General features: G+C 41.0%; 2 protein-coding genes across 6 annotated transcripts in view; both read left to right on the forward strand.

Moving 5' to 3' along the window:
- The window catches only part of fxyd6 (FXYD domain containing ion transport regulator 6), a 60,685-nt gene extending 51,013 nt beyond the window's left edge, over positions 1-9,672 (forward strand). For all 5 annotated transcript variants that reach the window (XM_076976069.1, XM_076976065.1, XM_076976066.1 and 2 more), the window contains 8 exons: positions 558-608; positions 4,377-4,397; positions 4,648-4,692; positions 4,945-5,019; positions 5,179-5,215; positions 6,752-6,801; positions 8,143-8,180; positions 8,347-9,672. In XM_076976069.1, coding sequence (XP_076832184.1) covers positions 563-608; positions 4,377-4,397; positions 4,648-4,692; positions 4,945-5,019; positions 5,179-5,215; positions 6,752-6,801; positions 8,143-8,171 — 303 coding nt within the window. In that variant the 5' untranslated portion in view covers positions 558-562 and the 3' untranslated portion in view covers positions 8,172-8,180; positions 8,347-9,672. The remainder of the gene's footprint in view (positions 1-557; positions 609-4,376; positions 4,398-4,647; positions 4,693-4,944; positions 5,020-5,178; positions 5,216-6,751; positions 6,802-8,142; positions 8,181-8,346) is intronic.
- A 993-nt stretch (positions 9,673-10,665) lies between these two features.
- Positions 10,666-12,997, forward strand: LOC143477414 (sodium/potassium-transporting ATPase subunit gamma-like). Its single transcript, XM_076975991.1, has 6 exons — positions 10,666-10,681; positions 11,616-11,673; positions 12,120-12,157; positions 12,270-12,344; positions 12,421-12,452; positions 12,646-12,997. The coding sequence occupies exons 1-6, from the start codon at positions 10,666-10,668 to the stop codon at positions 12,682-12,684; spliced, it is 258 nt and encodes an 85-aa protein (XP_076832106.1). The 3' UTR covers positions 12,685-12,997.
- Positions 12,998-16,383: the final 3,386 nt, after the last annotated feature.

Raw genomic sequence — 16,383 nt, forward strand, 5'->3', positions numbered from 1 at the left:
CGGCGTGTCAACTGGCTTTGTGCAGCAGCGAGGCTCACGTCAGTGTCCTTTACTGGTTTCCAGTGTAATTCTGGGACTGGTTTCCAGTGTTCTCTCTTCATCAAATTCTTTACTCTGTCACTTTGAACTGAATAGACTGCTTTTATTTCCACTGGCATGAGCCCTAAACTGTCCAAGGTGATCTAAACTACGTACATCATGCTGTGTTGATATTTTATGAGTAGTGAATTTATATTTAGTGCATGAGCAAATAACTTTGGTATATTTTATCACATCAATATGTTGCATTTGAGTTGGAATAAATGGTGTTTACACCTGGCAAAAAAAAAATGATCTAACCTGCTGATACAAACAGCAAACTGCAAATTGCAAATATCCCAGATTGATTTTTTACTGTTTTAGTGCCATCTGCTCATCTGTACATGTCTACACATCTTGAGTTCATTAACAAGAGTTCCACTGACACAGACTCTTACTAACAGTCTCTCTCTCTCTCTGTCTTTCTCCCTGTCTGTCTCTCTCTGTCTGTCTCGCTCTCTCTTTCACTTTCTGTGCAGTTGCCATGGAAACAGTTCTCTTTTTCTGTTCGCTCCTAGTCTATGTGGCTGGTAAGTGCCCCACCCACTCAACATTGTGTATATGTGATTGCACGGAAGGCAAATGAGTGGAGTTCATCATAAACACACGCACACACCCACACACACACACACACACACACACACACACACACACACACACACACACACACACACACACACACACACACACACACACACACACAGAGTAGCCACTGGACATCCACATTACCTATGGTCTAAAATTGGTCTTTAACCACTCATGGTCACGCATATAGGTATGTGTGTGTATGTGTGTGTGTGTGGGTGTGTGTGTAAATATTATTATGGATGTGTCTATGTGCTAATCTGTGATTTATTATGTTTGCAGAATATTTTTTTCTATCCATGAAATTAGTCCATCCATTTAAATCCAGTTCTCCACAGGGAAACATCTCACTCCCCACCCATGTAGGACACGCATGCCCTGCCTCTGCACACAGTCTGCTTGCCTACGTGCAGCGCACCGTGCAATAGCAGTAAGGGATTAACCTGACTTCAGATCAGTAAACAAACTGCACCCGTTGCTCCCCATAGGCACAGCTATCTTCCCATATGCAGTTATCTTCCCATAGGCACAGCTATCTTCGCATATGCAGTTATCTTCCCATAGGCACAGCTATCTTCGCATATGCAGTTATCTTCCCATAGGCACAGCTATCTTCCCATATGCAGTTATCGTACCATAGGCACGGCTATCTTCGCATATGCAGTTATCTTCCCATAGGCACAGCTATCTTCCCATATGCAGTTATCTTACCATAGGCACGGCTATCTACCCATATGCAGTTATCTTACCATAGGCACGGCTATCTACCCATATGCAGTTATCTTACCATAGGCACGGCTATCTTCCCATATGCAGTTATCTTCCCATAGGCACAGCTATCTTCCCATATGTAGTTATCTTACCATAGGCACAGCTATCTTCCCATATGCAGTTATCTTACCATAGGCACGGCTATCTACCCATATGCAGTTATCTTACCATAGGCACGGCTATCTACCCATATGCAGTTATCTTACCATAGGCACGGCTATCTACCCATATGCAGTTATCTTACCATAGGCATGGCTATCTACCCATATGCAGTTATCTTACCATATGCACGGCTATCTACCCATATGCAGTTATCTTACCATAGGCACAGCTATCTACCCATATGCAGTTATCTTACCATAGGCACAGCTATCTACCCATATGCAGTTATCTTACCATAGGCACGGCTATCTACCCATATGCAGTTATCTTACCATAGGCACGGCTATCTACCCATATGCAGTTATCTTACCATAGGCACGGCTATCTACCCATATGCAGTTATCTTACCATATGCACGGCTATCTACCCATATGCAGTTATCTTACCATAGGCACAGCTATCTACCCATATGCAGTTATCTTACCATAGGCACAGCTATCTACCCATATGCAGTTATCTTACCATAGGCACAGCTATCTTCCCATATGCACAGCTATCTACCCATATGCAGTTATCTTACCATAGGCACGGCTATCTTCCCATATGCACAGTTATCTCCCCATAGGCACGGCTATCTTCCCATATGCACAGTTATCTCCCCATAGGCACGGCTATCTACCCATATGCACAGTTATCTCCCCATAGGCACAGCTATCTTCCCATATGCACAGTTATCTCCCCATAGGCACAGCTATCTACCCATATGCAGTTATCTTCCCATATGCAGTTATCTTCCCATAGGCACAGTTATCTACCCATATGCAGTTATCTTACCATAGGCACAGCTATCTTCCCATAGGCACAGCTATCGACTCATATGCACAGTTATCTTACCATATGCAGTTATCTTACCATAGACATGGCCATCTTACCATTTGCACAGCTATCTTCCCATAGGCACAGCTATCTTCCCATAGGCACAACTGTCTACCCATAGGCACAACTGTCTACCCATAGGCACGGCTATCTTCCCATAGGCATGGCTATCTACCCATATACACAGCTATCTTCCCATATGCAGTTATCTTCGCATAGGCACAATTATCTACCCTCAGGCACAGCTATCTTTTGGCCTTCTGTGTCTGTAGACCCTGCCTCCCATCTACCTTGAACCTTCGGCACGTCCAGTATTACGTCCTCTTCCTCTTGCTCTTCTCCCTCAGCTCTCCTTTCATCCTCTGCCTTTGTGTTCAGGTCCCACTCTAGCAGGACTTCACTCAGATCATCTGCCTTGGTTGTCAATTGCCCTTTATTTAGTCCCATGGATATTAGATTATTAATACTCATCTGTCTCTCACAATAACACATACACACTACTGATTCATATGGGTGACAATTAAAATGTGAAGAACAGTGCTTTTAGATAATAATAATAATAATAATCATCATCATCATCATCATCGTCATCGTCAAAAGCACACAGTGCCATAGCTATAAAGCAGCTCTGTTCTATGGCACCTCAGGGCAGTTCTAGTATTGGTTTCCTAAGCTAAGCTGAAGGACCCCCCATAGCTGAGTGGGACATTTCTTTACGAGTTCATTCGTAAGCAACATTTCTCCTTTAGAACCTGCAAATAGATTAACTTTTACCAGCTTTTACCAGCATGGCTGTAATAGCGCATGGCTGATAGCTCGAAGCTATTTTGCATTCGTAAGTATTTAGTGCTCTCCTGTTGAAGATTCTCACTGTTTTCATTCTGCATTTTGGTACACACACACACACACACACACACACACACACCTACAACAACAATCAGTGGGGGGTGACCATGTAGCAGTGGGTAATGACACACCGCTGTAATGTTTGGCTGTAAGATGGCAGCAAAACAGAAGATGAGTCAGTCGCCCTGGCATCGGCTCATCTGTGATATCCCCTTACTCAATATTTCTTTATTTATTTGCAAACTACGTTTATTCTGCAGTGGCTAGAAACAGAAGGTGGACATGAGGCGTTTGGTTTGTTTTGGTGCAGAGTTTGGACATTGGGCTCACCTCACTGCACCCTGGTTGATGACAGGAGATTAAATCTAAATATTAGTCTTACAGTAATATGGTAATGGAGCTTTATTTAGCGAATTTACATTTTTGTATGGAAAATGTTACATATTTAAGCATTTGTGAAGTAAAGACAATATCTTTCCCATTTTATGTTTTTCTAGTGTTACAGATTGCACAGAAACAAATTTTCTCTTGGGGGAAAAAGTACTCCAGTTTTTTGATAGAAAAGATAACATAAATGACTTACAAATAAATCCCAAGCAGATCTATTAATGAAACATCATCTGTGCATTATTAAACTGCAGTGATTGCTGCTGAAACTGCACCAGCATGGCTGCTAAAGGCTCCAGGGAATACAGGATCTCTATATTTCAACTTGATATCTGCATTTTGTGTTAAAAAAATTATACAATCTTGACATTGATATAGCACACAATTCTTGGGCCCTACTGCAGGAGGCTTTAGGGCCTTTTAAAAGATGTTATTATATTTTTAAATGTTTGATCCTATCCTGGAGACCACCTTCTTCTGTAGCTTGGAGTCTTTATAAGCTTCAGTGCATCTTACCATTTCTAATGATGCTTCAGCACTGCAGTGCAAGATGTTGGGAAGTAGATGTTGATGGGTGAAGGTATGGGGGTCAGAAAGACACTCCATAGTGTCCTTACCAAGCAGCTTACAGCTTGGTAAAAGCCTTTAAAGGCTTTTAATAGCATCTAATGGTTTTCTTCTTTCTCTCACTGTGTTTCACTTATTCCATCTGTCTGTGTTCTTTACCTTAGCTGCATCTGATGCAGATACAGGTAAGATCCATTTTGGTATTTTGATCTATTATGAGTTTTTCATGTTCATGAAGCGTTTTCCAATATCCCAGCATGGTCGCAGGAGGGTAACCAATCAGACCAGTTCACGGACCTGGGAATGTCGGACTTTCACTTTGTGTTTGGCTGTTTTAGTTCACTTCTCTGTTTCAGTTCATTTTTATGTGGAAGTCTCAATGTGGAGATATTTGTGTAGAACATGTTTTCAGTGTGCTGTTAATTTTTTCTTTAGCTCTTTCAGATGGAGAGGAAAAGAAATTGGACCCATTTGAATATGGTAAGAATGACATCACAGGGAAAACTTGCGTGGTCTTTATAGGAATTCCCAACATTCAGACCTAGATACCAAAGCCATGGAAATCAAATACACATTCAGGTCTAATTCAGAACCAGCCACTCACATTACAAACTGCACACATTGCATCATATATTATCACTCTTATAGAACATGGGGCAAATTGTTTTTTTTTTTTTTAAGATGTGTTTTGATCTATTGTTTTATATGCTATACTTGCCTCATCCTTCCTAGACTATGAAAGTTTGAGGATTGGAGGTTTGGCATTTGCTGTGGTGCTCTTCGCTCTGGGTGTCCTCCTCATCCTCAGTAAGATATAACACTACACACTATAAGTCTTATAACTCATGTGCTGGAATCACAAGTAGCCGGTATACAGCTGGAAAGTGTGAGTTTGATAACAAGGAGTCTACTGATTTAATCACATTTAGATTGTGCGATTGAAACCTGTTTGTGTGTGAATCACAGGCCGTAGATGCCGCTGCCGTATGAACCAGAAGCCCAGGTAATACATCACAGTGTGTGTACACACTGCTGAAATCCTTATAAAAATCCTTATAAAAACTCCAACAATCTTTATACTCAACTAGAAGAAACAACATTTACATAAAATACTTTTTTTATTAAATATGCGTAGCAATGTGGGAGAAATCAGGCTGTGTCTTTAATGAACGATGTTAGTAAAGCTTTAAATTAAGATTTAGATTAATACTGTACTAAACTAAACTAAGTTACTGCCTTCTGCTAGGTCTTCTTCCATGAGACACATGTCTAGCTAGTTAATCTCCATGAAAACCTTTCAGATTTTGGAGAACTTGGATAGTAAATTAATTTCACAAGGTCATAACAATTAAGAAAGAAGTTGAAGTCCAAAAATCTTCTATTCGATCAAGTCTTGTGTTCCAGATGGATATCTGAGGATATCTGTGGTAACCTTGGCTGTGTTTCTTCACAAGTCACGAAGTACTATTGGTTGAGTTTATGCTCTTTCATACGCTTAGCGCTCACTGAACCATATGTTGAACTAAACACTAGAGGATCAGTAAACAACCTCAAAAACGATCATAATGAAATCTACACTGTGGTACACTGATGGATGTTTTGAGAGAAAAGACAAACTTCCTGACTAGCACCAGCCTATCCAGAATCAAAAATAGGCTCGTGCGAGCCGGCCGTGATTTCAGGTGATAGTTAGGTGTCTGCCATGACCGTGGGAGTCCAGGAAGGGGTGGAGCAGGAGGAGCAGTGAGAGTCTGGGAGGCTGCGATTTGTATCTGCAAATGGCTGCAAAGTGAAGAAGCTGAGGTGATCGGGAGAGCAGCAGAGAAGTGCCGTGGTCGTCAGTAACAGAGGAAAGAACAAATAAATGATCATTACTGCCATTAGCATCATTAGCTTAGCACCATATTAGTAGCCGAACATTATCACAACTAATCAATAGATACAGATTAACTTCAGTGATTATTTTAGAGCAGGATTGGTTGGTCCACAGAAGTCCTTTAGTGCTTAATATTTTGTTAAACCTTTCTATAGACTTTGTTATGTATCGGTATTATCGTTATTGTCAATAAACATGCCATTCTAATATCGCAACAGCCCTAGAGGTGGTACTAGGACAGTGGTGGGTAAGAGGGGAGCTAAAGGAACAGCCTTGGTTATTACAGCTTCCCTGAAAAGGAATGCAATACAGGCATTAGGGCCTAAACCATCAGAGAATATTGAATCAAATAAAAAAACATAAACAAACAAACAAACATGAATTTATTCATGTGTTGAAACAGATGTTAATGAACATTGCTTTGGTATTTTATGGGTTATCACATCATCCCATTCCTTCTGATTGGAAATAAGTGAATTTACGTGCCCTGACCGGAAATACATTGATTAAACCTTGAGAGAGAAACACATATCCTCACTATGGTGTCAGAGAGTATCACTGGTGGGACTTCTACTGTGATACTTGTAGTCTCAGCTACAATACCAAAGAGTGGCCAAGCACATAATCTATTTTTAATAATCTATATTTATTTACCTTTTCTAGGGCTCCAGGTGATGAGGAGGCCCAAGCTGAAAATCTGATGGTGTCCAAGGGTGAGATTACACTGCAATTACAGATTACACTGGAGTTACATATTACACTGGAGTTACAGATTACACTGCAATTACAGATTGCACAGAAGTCACACTTAGTGTGCAAGAACATATAGGAATGGACATGTAAAATATTTCGTCCTACAACAGAGACAGGACCAAATAATAGACACCACATGAAAAGGGACTTTAATTTTGAAGAAGTTACATGTCACTTGTGAAGGCAGCTGTCGATATAGGCATGTTGGGACATGTCTACATTACTATGTTTAGAAGAATCCTGCTGCAGCCATGAAAATAAACCAGTCTGTCAGGTCAAAGAGAAGGCAAATTATTAATGTTTATTCCATTAAGAGTGGAATAGACCCTTGCAGGATACAGGTTGTGCTGGCAAGAACAGTGGATTTATTCATTATTAATATTAAAATATTGATCAACTGCTTAAGCATGTCAAAAGGTGGATCATTACTGGCCTGTGGTTGTCGTTTTTGCTGTGTTTGGAGCCCCTTTGACATGCCGTCCACAAACATAGCGTTGCCTTTCATTTATAGGGATGACACACAGTTATATAATCAGTTGATTTGGTTTCAATGCCACAGCCACAAGTGCTGAAGGCATAAAATCTTGAGTCACCTGTTATTTCCTGTATTGATTTTGGGCACTAAGGTAACAGTCTCAATGAGAAGACCTGGTGAGTTCCTGGTGCATCAGAAGTGACATTACTAACACAAACAAACTAGTTCACACCTTCAGAGCCTCTAGAATGGATTACTGTAGTGTGTGTTTGGCTGGCTGCCCGGCTGACTGTAAAATTGAGCTAGTTCAGATCAACATTTGCATTCTCACCAGGAAAGGAAAGCCAGTGTATTTGATTTGCACTGGATGCCTATTAAGTTCTGCGTTAACTGCAGAGTTACAGTCATGCCCTCCACACTAAGGGAAGAGTTCTGATATGGCTGCAGTGATCTTTCTGTGGTTCATACCAATCACTCTGCTCAGCTATACCAAGCCTACTGGTTGTCCCTGGTAATCACCAGGATTACCATGCTCAGATTAACCAAGCCCTCTGGTAGTCCAAGGGATTGTTCTGCTCAGGTAAACCAGTCTAGTAGTTCTATAATGAGTTTGTTACACCACTCTGTCTTTTGTCATGCTGCAATTCTATTTAATTAATGTCAAATTTTTATTAGTGGTTATTTATTACTATTATCAAAAACTCACTTTGAGATTGTGGACTATATTGAAATAAACATTATAATAATAATAATTATTATTATTATCTGTGATTATTCTACCACTGTACTAACTCCTCTTCGTCTGTTGTTCCCTGTTTACATGAAGCTAAGGAAACCCCCAAAGAAGAAAACTGAGACTTGCAGGTAAGAAAGAAATATGGGGCTAACAAAGAATACCCAAATAGCTTGGCTCATTTTAAATGGAGGCCAGGTCACTGCTAAAGACAATATCTGTGAATAGAGCCTACTCAGTCATGCTTTGCAACGTTTGGAGTTAAAAATATCCTTGATCTTGTCTCTCACCCCACAGAGTACTTGAAACAGAAACACATAGCCATGACTGGACGTGTTGGTGACGTGGCTGTTGGGCGGGAGAGGCGAACACAGCTGGAGTTAAAGACTGGCCTGTGTCTGTATATAAACCTCTAGTCTTGTCACGTGACCAGTTACCACATCTGTCTTTCTCCGTCTGTGTCCTCCTTGCGCCAGTATGTCCAGAGTGAAATGTTGTAGAGAATCTGATCTTTACTACGTACAGGCTGTTCTTAACGCCAGTGGTCCCGCCCAGCTGAGCTCATGTGATTGGTCTCACTCGTAGGGGGTTTCCCCTTTTGTTTTTGTATCTTCTTTAGTTGCTGTTGTCAATGGTGTGTTTACATGTAATGGAGATATGTTACAATATATTTGGATATTCATACAAAATACATGTGTGTGTGTGTGTGTGTGTGTGTGTGTGTGTGTGTGCGTGTGTGTGTGTGTGTGTGTGTGTGTGTGTGTGTGTGTGTGTGCGTGCGTGCGTGCGTGTGTGTGTGTGTGAGTAAGCCCGTGTGTGTTTGTGTGTGTGTGTGTGCGTGTGTGTGTGTGTGTGTGTGTGTGTGTGAGTAAGCCCGTGTGTGTTTGTGTGTGTGTGTGTGTGTGTGAGTACGCCCGTGTGTGTGTGTGTGTGTGTATGCATGTTTGAGAGTTTTCAAAAGTATGTGTGCATGGCTGAAAAAGGCAGCCATGTTTCCTGACAATTGAGTGATAGTGAGTGTGTGTACACACCTCCCGACAATCCAACAATTAACATCAGAGAAGCACAGAAGCAGTACCACCGCTGTGCCACAGGGGGCGCCACACCACTGTTCTCTAAATCAGCTCTACCACTGCCCAGCTCTGTGCCTGCTTAAGGATCTGTGATCCACCGTCGTATAGACACCGAGGCCACAGGAGCGCTCCACCTCACCATAGTGCCACTAACTTCTGTCCTCCACTCTCCCATTTCACATGTAGCAATATCCTAACTTCTCAAAACATACATGTCTATTTACACGTTCTGCTGCGCAACCCATTGGTTTTGGTGGACACAATGTGATTTTGTGTGTGTCTGTGTCGTGCCGCAAATTATCCGTGGTAATCAGCCCGAGAGTTGTGGGCATAGAGGTCAGCTTGAAAAGAGAAAAAAAAAAACGAATTTAACACATTTATGCTGGACATATCTTGAATATATCTTGAGTGAAATACAATGCTAAGTATTTTAGAAAATGCTATGTTTATTAGAAAACAGTAATTATATATACATATTCTATAAATCTTTGTGCAGCTGTACTGTAATTTTTGTGCTTTTACATACCAAATAAAGTGTCTATGTAAAGTCTGTCAGAAACTACTGTTTCTCTTCAACGCTTCATTCAAGCACCATTGCTCAGCCAATGACTCAGGAACAAGGAGCACAAAGTTAGGCAAGGACAACCGGCAGCTCGTGGGGCAGCTGGCAGCGTGAGGGCAGCTGGCAGCGTGAGGGCAGCAATAGCAATTGTAAGCAATAGAAAAATAATATGTGATTGTATTTTATATAAATGTACATTTATGTACATTTTCCCAGTATAATCACTACGTTGATACCTTAAAACAATTCAAAAAATGAATCATCTACTCTGATTAATCTAAAATGTTTTCAGTATCTGATGGGTTGTGTAGAAGTCGGTGGATATAATTCAGGGTTGTCTAAAGTCAGGGTTGTCTAGCAGAGCATTAGCCTATTCATCAGCTTTTAAGGTCATAGGTCAGGCTAAAAGCTTACAATAGTGAGGAAGTCTAAATTTTACATTTTTGTGGCATTAATCTTAACAATCCTAAAACCATATTTTTATGAAATATGCAAGCATAGCAGCTCTTCTGAAAATACAGGAATGGGTTTGGTTTCTGTCCAGCCCTACAGCAATACAGAGCTAGATTTACAAAATATGAATACGTGTGTATGTGTGTGTGCGTGTGCATGCATCATTTTGGGTAGTGCTACTATTAGGGTTTATTCCCCCATACATATCAAGTATATATAATTTATGTGAAGTCTAAATTGCTCTAAACTACAGATAATGTAAGTTTATCGGCATCGGTTAAGACAGGCTTGACCGACCCTTTTCAGTGTGGTCACAAATTGTGAATGGGTCATAATGCAGCAGTGGTTGTGTAACCCAACCAGTTTCAATCAGTAAAGACATTAAACTGATTGGACTATCTGCTCTCTAACGCCTCAGTTTCTGTGATTTAAAAATGCCCCCCCCCCCCTCCCCTGTTTCTATTAAGTAGAATAAAACCATCCAGAGGTTCGTGGTTCTGCACTGCGTCCCACACTAGGAGAGCCAGCATGTCTTCTGGAGGAGGTGAGTCCAGGAGGATATCTGGAGACTGCATGTTAGAACATGCTATAACCCCATCGATCTGTTCAGGAGAGTCTTTCTACTGTTCGTAGATGGAGCTTATGATACAAGAAACTAATACTCAGTGACCTGATGAAACAACAGAAGCTCAAATTGCTCTACGGTGGTATTTGTAAATAATAAAATGATTAAGTTCATATTGGAACATGAAAGGCAGAGAAGGGGTCTCCAAAGTTCATAAGAGAGCAACGAATTATTCATTGCAACACTGGTGGATGAAGAATGGCCGTTGGCTTATGTTGTAAAATCAGAGTGCGCAGAAATTGAATTTATAAAGACACTGGATACAATTTTCGAAAGTTCAGAAATTTAGGAGGCAATTAAAAAACATAATGCTTTAAAATGTGACCACTAGAAAATTCCACATCTTATGTTCATGTCATTGTATTTGGGTTGTGAATCACCATCTCTGTAGTTATACTCACAGCATTCTCACTCCATTATCTGACCATCAGCTGAGCACAACTTGTTCCTAAAGAGTGCAGTAAAGTTACAAAATGAACTATTACAACCTGGTGTACAGTGTTTTCAAAGACATTTAAAATACATTGTACAAAGAACTAAGTCATATCTTAACAAATCTGTAAGGAGTGAAATATTAAGAAAAAACGTAACAGATAATATCACTGGACTGAATGTATGACATTTACCATCAGTAACTTCTGGAAGAGCAGAAGGTTACTAGTGTTGGGGCAGAATCACATGTAGACCAGCAAAATATACTGTTACGTTATTATTACTTGGCTTTTATTAAAAATAATACAGGGAATGCATAATGCAACTCTTCATAACTCGCCACCATTTTCCATAATCTGTTTTGCATATTAGCAGAGTTGTGGTTTGGTCACGTGCACGCAGTGCAGAGCTTAAAAATAAGTCACGCGCCAAAGTTCCCCCAAGGGAGGCCCGTTTGCTGCAGGAACACCGCTGTCATTAGGGAAGTGTCTGCACCGCTGCACAAAACTAGGCCATGTATCTGCTCTGCCAACTATATAAAGGCTTCAAATTCTTCAGGGAATCACACATAAAATATCAGTTAATGAACGGCACGTAATATACAACCCCGCATGGAGACAAACTATCGCCAAATTCTCCTCCATACTACAAACTGAAATGCAAGTCAGTAAACAGAAGGCTTTTAGTTTATCCTACAACTTTTTTTAGTTTGTGGTGGCATATAAATTCAAAGTGGACTTGCGGTAGTGCCCACAGAACTGTAGTAAGTCAGATTCAACCCTCGGGAAAAAACGAATCTACCGCCAGCTTAAGAAGGAAGTCCGGATATGGGCTGATCGTGTCCCGATATATGATACACACGTGTGCGTATTCTCTCCACCTCCATATATTACTGCTGTAAACTGGTTTTTCTGTTTTTTTTTTCAGCACCTGATCTGGATCCTGATGCAGACTTTGTGTATGGTGAGAATACATGAATATCAGAATGTGATTCAGTTATGTGTTTCTTATTAACTGATCCTGAAGTGGGTCTCTGAGTGAAGTATACCACGTTTCTGCATGTGATGTGTTGCAGACTATGAGACCCTGCGCATCGCGGGGTTAAGCATTGCCGCAATCCTTGTCGTTCTGTCCATTCTTCTATTGACTGGTAGGTCTATGCATCTTTATGCAGTTTTGGGCGAGTCAAGGACTCCTAGATTCTGAATGACTTGTAACTATTTCAGGTAACCGCATTCGTCGGTGTGGCAAGTCTAAGGTAATCGCGTTACCAAATGTACATGGTGACATCTAGTGGTAAAGATCAAAACAGAACATGAATTATAAGGCACAAGGCCAAGCATGAAGCACTAAAGCTAATAGGAAAATATATTTATAATAATATAATTGCAATTGTACACGCCTGCAAATTTGCATGCACTAACCTTACATTATGTGTCTGTGTGTTTTAGCATAAACCAGTTGATGAACAAGGCCAGATTCTTCACTAGCACTTTCAAAACACTGGAAGTCTAACACCTGAGCACTGACCTTATTAAACAATACGTACTGCAATCAAACGTTTGGCAGGAAATACCTTGATTAAACCATGTCATTTATTATTTATTCCAAAACCATATTTTGAGGGGTGACGGTACCTCTGCAGTTGTGGTCAGCATGTTTCAATTACAGTGACTGTGATGATGCTTCACAATGTCTCTTGTACTTGTTTCTGGCAGAGCACAGTGGCTTCAATACATCTGCATTGAATACACCTATTCCTGTTTATATTTGAAATAACTGACATTTTAGAGTCTGAATGGAACATCACCCATCTCAGTGAAAATAAATATGACCACAAACGAATGAGACTTGAGTTCAGTGTTTTGCATCCTGGCCAGGTGTGCATGTAACCACGTAACGATGTGATCAAGTGTGCGCGAAAATGTGTTAAGCAAAGCAAAACGGGGGCTGAATGCTTTTACAGCAAGAGACAGACCAAATTTACACTTAATTTACATGTGTTACACATGTCACAGTTATGAAATTATTCACACTCCTCAGAAGCCACACAAATGAGGAAAACATTTAATGAAGGTATCTTAATAAACACAGAGAGAGAGAGAGAGAGAGAGAGAGAGAGAGACTCATTTAAATTTGGTTTGGTCTAAAACCATTAACAGGGAAAGGAACGAACTGGATTTTTACATTTCGAGTTGTAACACAAGGAGGCAGCAAAACACAAAACACAAGCTTTGAGATAGAATCGCAGTCGCAGGTTGTTCAAATAAGAGGGTCAGAAATTAGACGAACAGTAACAAAGAGTAGCTTAAACACGCAAAATTAATGAGTTAAGTTAACCGCGTTTTCAAAGTTACTCAAATTAGGTTAAGTTAAAATCTCTTTTAGTATGCATTTTTATTCTCGTCCTTTTCTTATTTCCCCGCCATCTTAGTGCGTTTTGAGTCTAATAAAATATTACTACGCGTCATTCCATTCCTCAAAATTACTGAAGACAAAGTACTGTGGTTAACATGACATAAGAAAATAGTCTCGAAATAGATTTAAGCAGCTCTATTCCAGCTCCTCCACGGATGTGCTCTGTGGATATAATGTACTGCTGATCGCCAGTGGTGACCCTCACTTTGTAGGAAACTTCAGTCCAAACTAGTCCGTAGTCACACGGACACGCCAGGGATCAGGAAACTGAAATATTGCTCCGCACGCTGACATAGTGCATTAATCATCGCTCCAGGCCTTGGAGTTTAATGATGTTTGAATAAATAAGTAATTAAACGCAGAGACAGGTCCTGTCAACACACGGAAGCAGCAGGCTCGCCACAACACCATGTCTCCTCTCCCCTGTCCCAGCTGTGTCTGGACCCACAGTGGTCTCATCTTAGCCCGGCAGAGGGGCGGGCCCTCAACACTGTTTTCTCTCTTGTATTTTATTTTATTTCTGTTTTATCTCAACGGGGCGAGTTTGGGTGCGAGTCCCAGCTGTGACTGGACTTTACAAAAGTGGTTTCATCTTACCCCGTCAGAGGTACATTTCCCTTCTGAGCTGTTGTTATACACACGAATTTGCATGCACTAACCCTGTATTATGTGTCTGTGTTGTGTGTGTTTAAACCAGTGGAAGAGGGTCAGATGGCGCACTGGCCCTTTTGAAACACTGGAAGTATAAAAACGATAGTTTCTAGTAGTTTAGCAGTAGTTTGTGTTGTGTTTGTTTTTGTTCTTTTTCTATTGATTATATCTCAGTCCAATGAACGTGAGCGTGACTTTAAAAGTCTGATATGGGACAAAATGTGCACAAGTAAACGGAATGATGTGCTTTATGAGGGCTCCATGTCACTTAATGCTGACTCAAGGATAGAGACGGTTCTGTAAAGATGGTCAGCATTTTTTAGATAAAAGAAGTAAAATAGGCTTCATGAAGCTAAGGAGTCAACATAAAAAACAATAACTTGAGGCTATATAACCTGTTTCAAAAGTGACATATCAAACAAGCACCATTACAGAGCCCTCATGTGTAGCCTACACATGAACACTCAACCCAAGTGGCGCGCCTAACTGGTTTAACCCGTTTCAAGAGAGCCTACTCCATTTGTTTAGCATGCAACTATGGAAATAAGCGTGGGAATAAGGATAACATCTTTGCACACGGGAAGAGAAACGGAAATTTCAGTTTTACCCTTGGCAATGTTGTAGCTTTAGGCTTCACCGTATTCCCGGCCCTAACGTGAAGACTGCATGGAAACATTGTGGTCGTTATGGCTCAGTGCTTGGTCTAGTGTACCGTTATCTGAACTTAATCCTCCACTAGAAGTCAGTAAAAACCCGCTCGATCAGATAATGCGGGTTTGTATTTTCGCCTTTAACCGATATGCTTCAACTGAATTCTTGATATAGGTGGGTATGAAGCAAAGCAAATATTATGTATTTGGGACATAATGTGATACATCTAATATTTATGTGGAATTTACAAATATAATATAGGCCTATACATTTTTTCATTTTGTTAAATGAGCTGTTTGCAAAATAGAAATACCAAATATTATATGGAGCTATTGTATTAATATTAACATTTTAACCAATTAATTTCTTCCATAATTAAACTGATCCCAGTTTCACTCTATAGAAATTTCAAAAGTGATATTAATGTGTGGAGGTAAAAAAAATATATATGTATTTTACTACAGCTGGAAAAGTGTAAAACAATATGGCAGACGATCCCATTGGATCCATGTGTGCTGATTTTGAGATTTGTATCCAGTATTTGGCTAATTCCAGTCGTGTTTCTGTGTGAGCTGTGGTTCGCTCCTGCGGTAGGGCAGGCCCCTCCCACTCCGCCTCGGCAGGGCAGGCCCCTCCCACTCCGCCTCCTCTCTGTTTCTACTGTCTGCAATGGCGAGAGATCCTTGTAAGATAAACACATGAAAAAGGGGAAGATTGGATGGAAGATGGGAGATCTGAAAAATGAAACAGCCCATCCCCCAAACCCCCTTCTCTCTCTCTCTCTCTCTCTCTCTCTCTCTCTCTCTCTCTCTCTCTCTCTCTCTCTCTCTCTCTCTCCTTCCCTCCTCTCGTTATCCTCCCCTGCTCATTTGAATAAATTAACACCCCCTGTGTCTCGCTTCATCACCTTCTCTTCTTCCTTCAATCCCTCCACCCCCCCCCCCCACTCCACCCCCCAATGGACAAACTGGTGTGAGGGAGAGAGATCCAGAAATATCGTCCTGTTTCTTCACACACACACACACACACACACACTTACACACACACAACCACACATCATCAACATCATCATACATTCATTTTCACTCATGCACACAATCACATCATCCATAAAAATAAAAAAAAAACAACAACAACAAACCAAACACAGAAAACACATCACCAAACATATCCCAAAACCCGCGTGTCTTTTATTCGGCCCTGTTTTTCCACATACGCACAAAAAAAACGTGCACCAAAAATACACGTTCACTCTTTATTTTTCTTCTTGGTGCAGATTGGCAGTGCCCACCACGCATGCGCTGCTCTACCCAGAGCTCCCTCTGCGGTGTGACGCCGCTCGGTGACTCATTTGACTAATACTGGAGAGCTTAACATGGCGTACTGTACCGCATCAGTCTGCCTAATTAGCAGCGGTGCTGCAGTGCCGGCTTGGCCAGCTCGGAGGAGACCGGGGTGAGGCGGGCACC

Source organism: Brachyhypopomus gauderio, chromosome 16, assembly GCF_052324685.1.
Source record: "Brachyhypopomus gauderio isolate BG-103 chromosome 16, BGAUD_0.2, whole genome shotgun sequence".
Classification (NCBI taxonomy): domain Eukaryota; kingdom Metazoa; phylum Chordata; class Actinopteri; order Gymnotiformes; family Hypopomidae; genus Brachyhypopomus; species Brachyhypopomus gauderio.

Bases quoted from the DNA above. Each gene is read 5' to 3' on its own strand.
- LOC143477414 (XM_076975991.1), top strand. The intron at 11,674-12,119 runs AGGGAAGTGTCT...GTTTTTTTTTTC, and splicing joins GCAGGAACACCGCTGTCATT to AGCACCTGATCTGGATCCTG. The intron at 12,158-12,269 runs GTGAGAATACAT...GATGTGTTGCAG, and splicing joins TGATGCAGACTTTGTGTATG to ACTATGAGACCCTGCGCATC.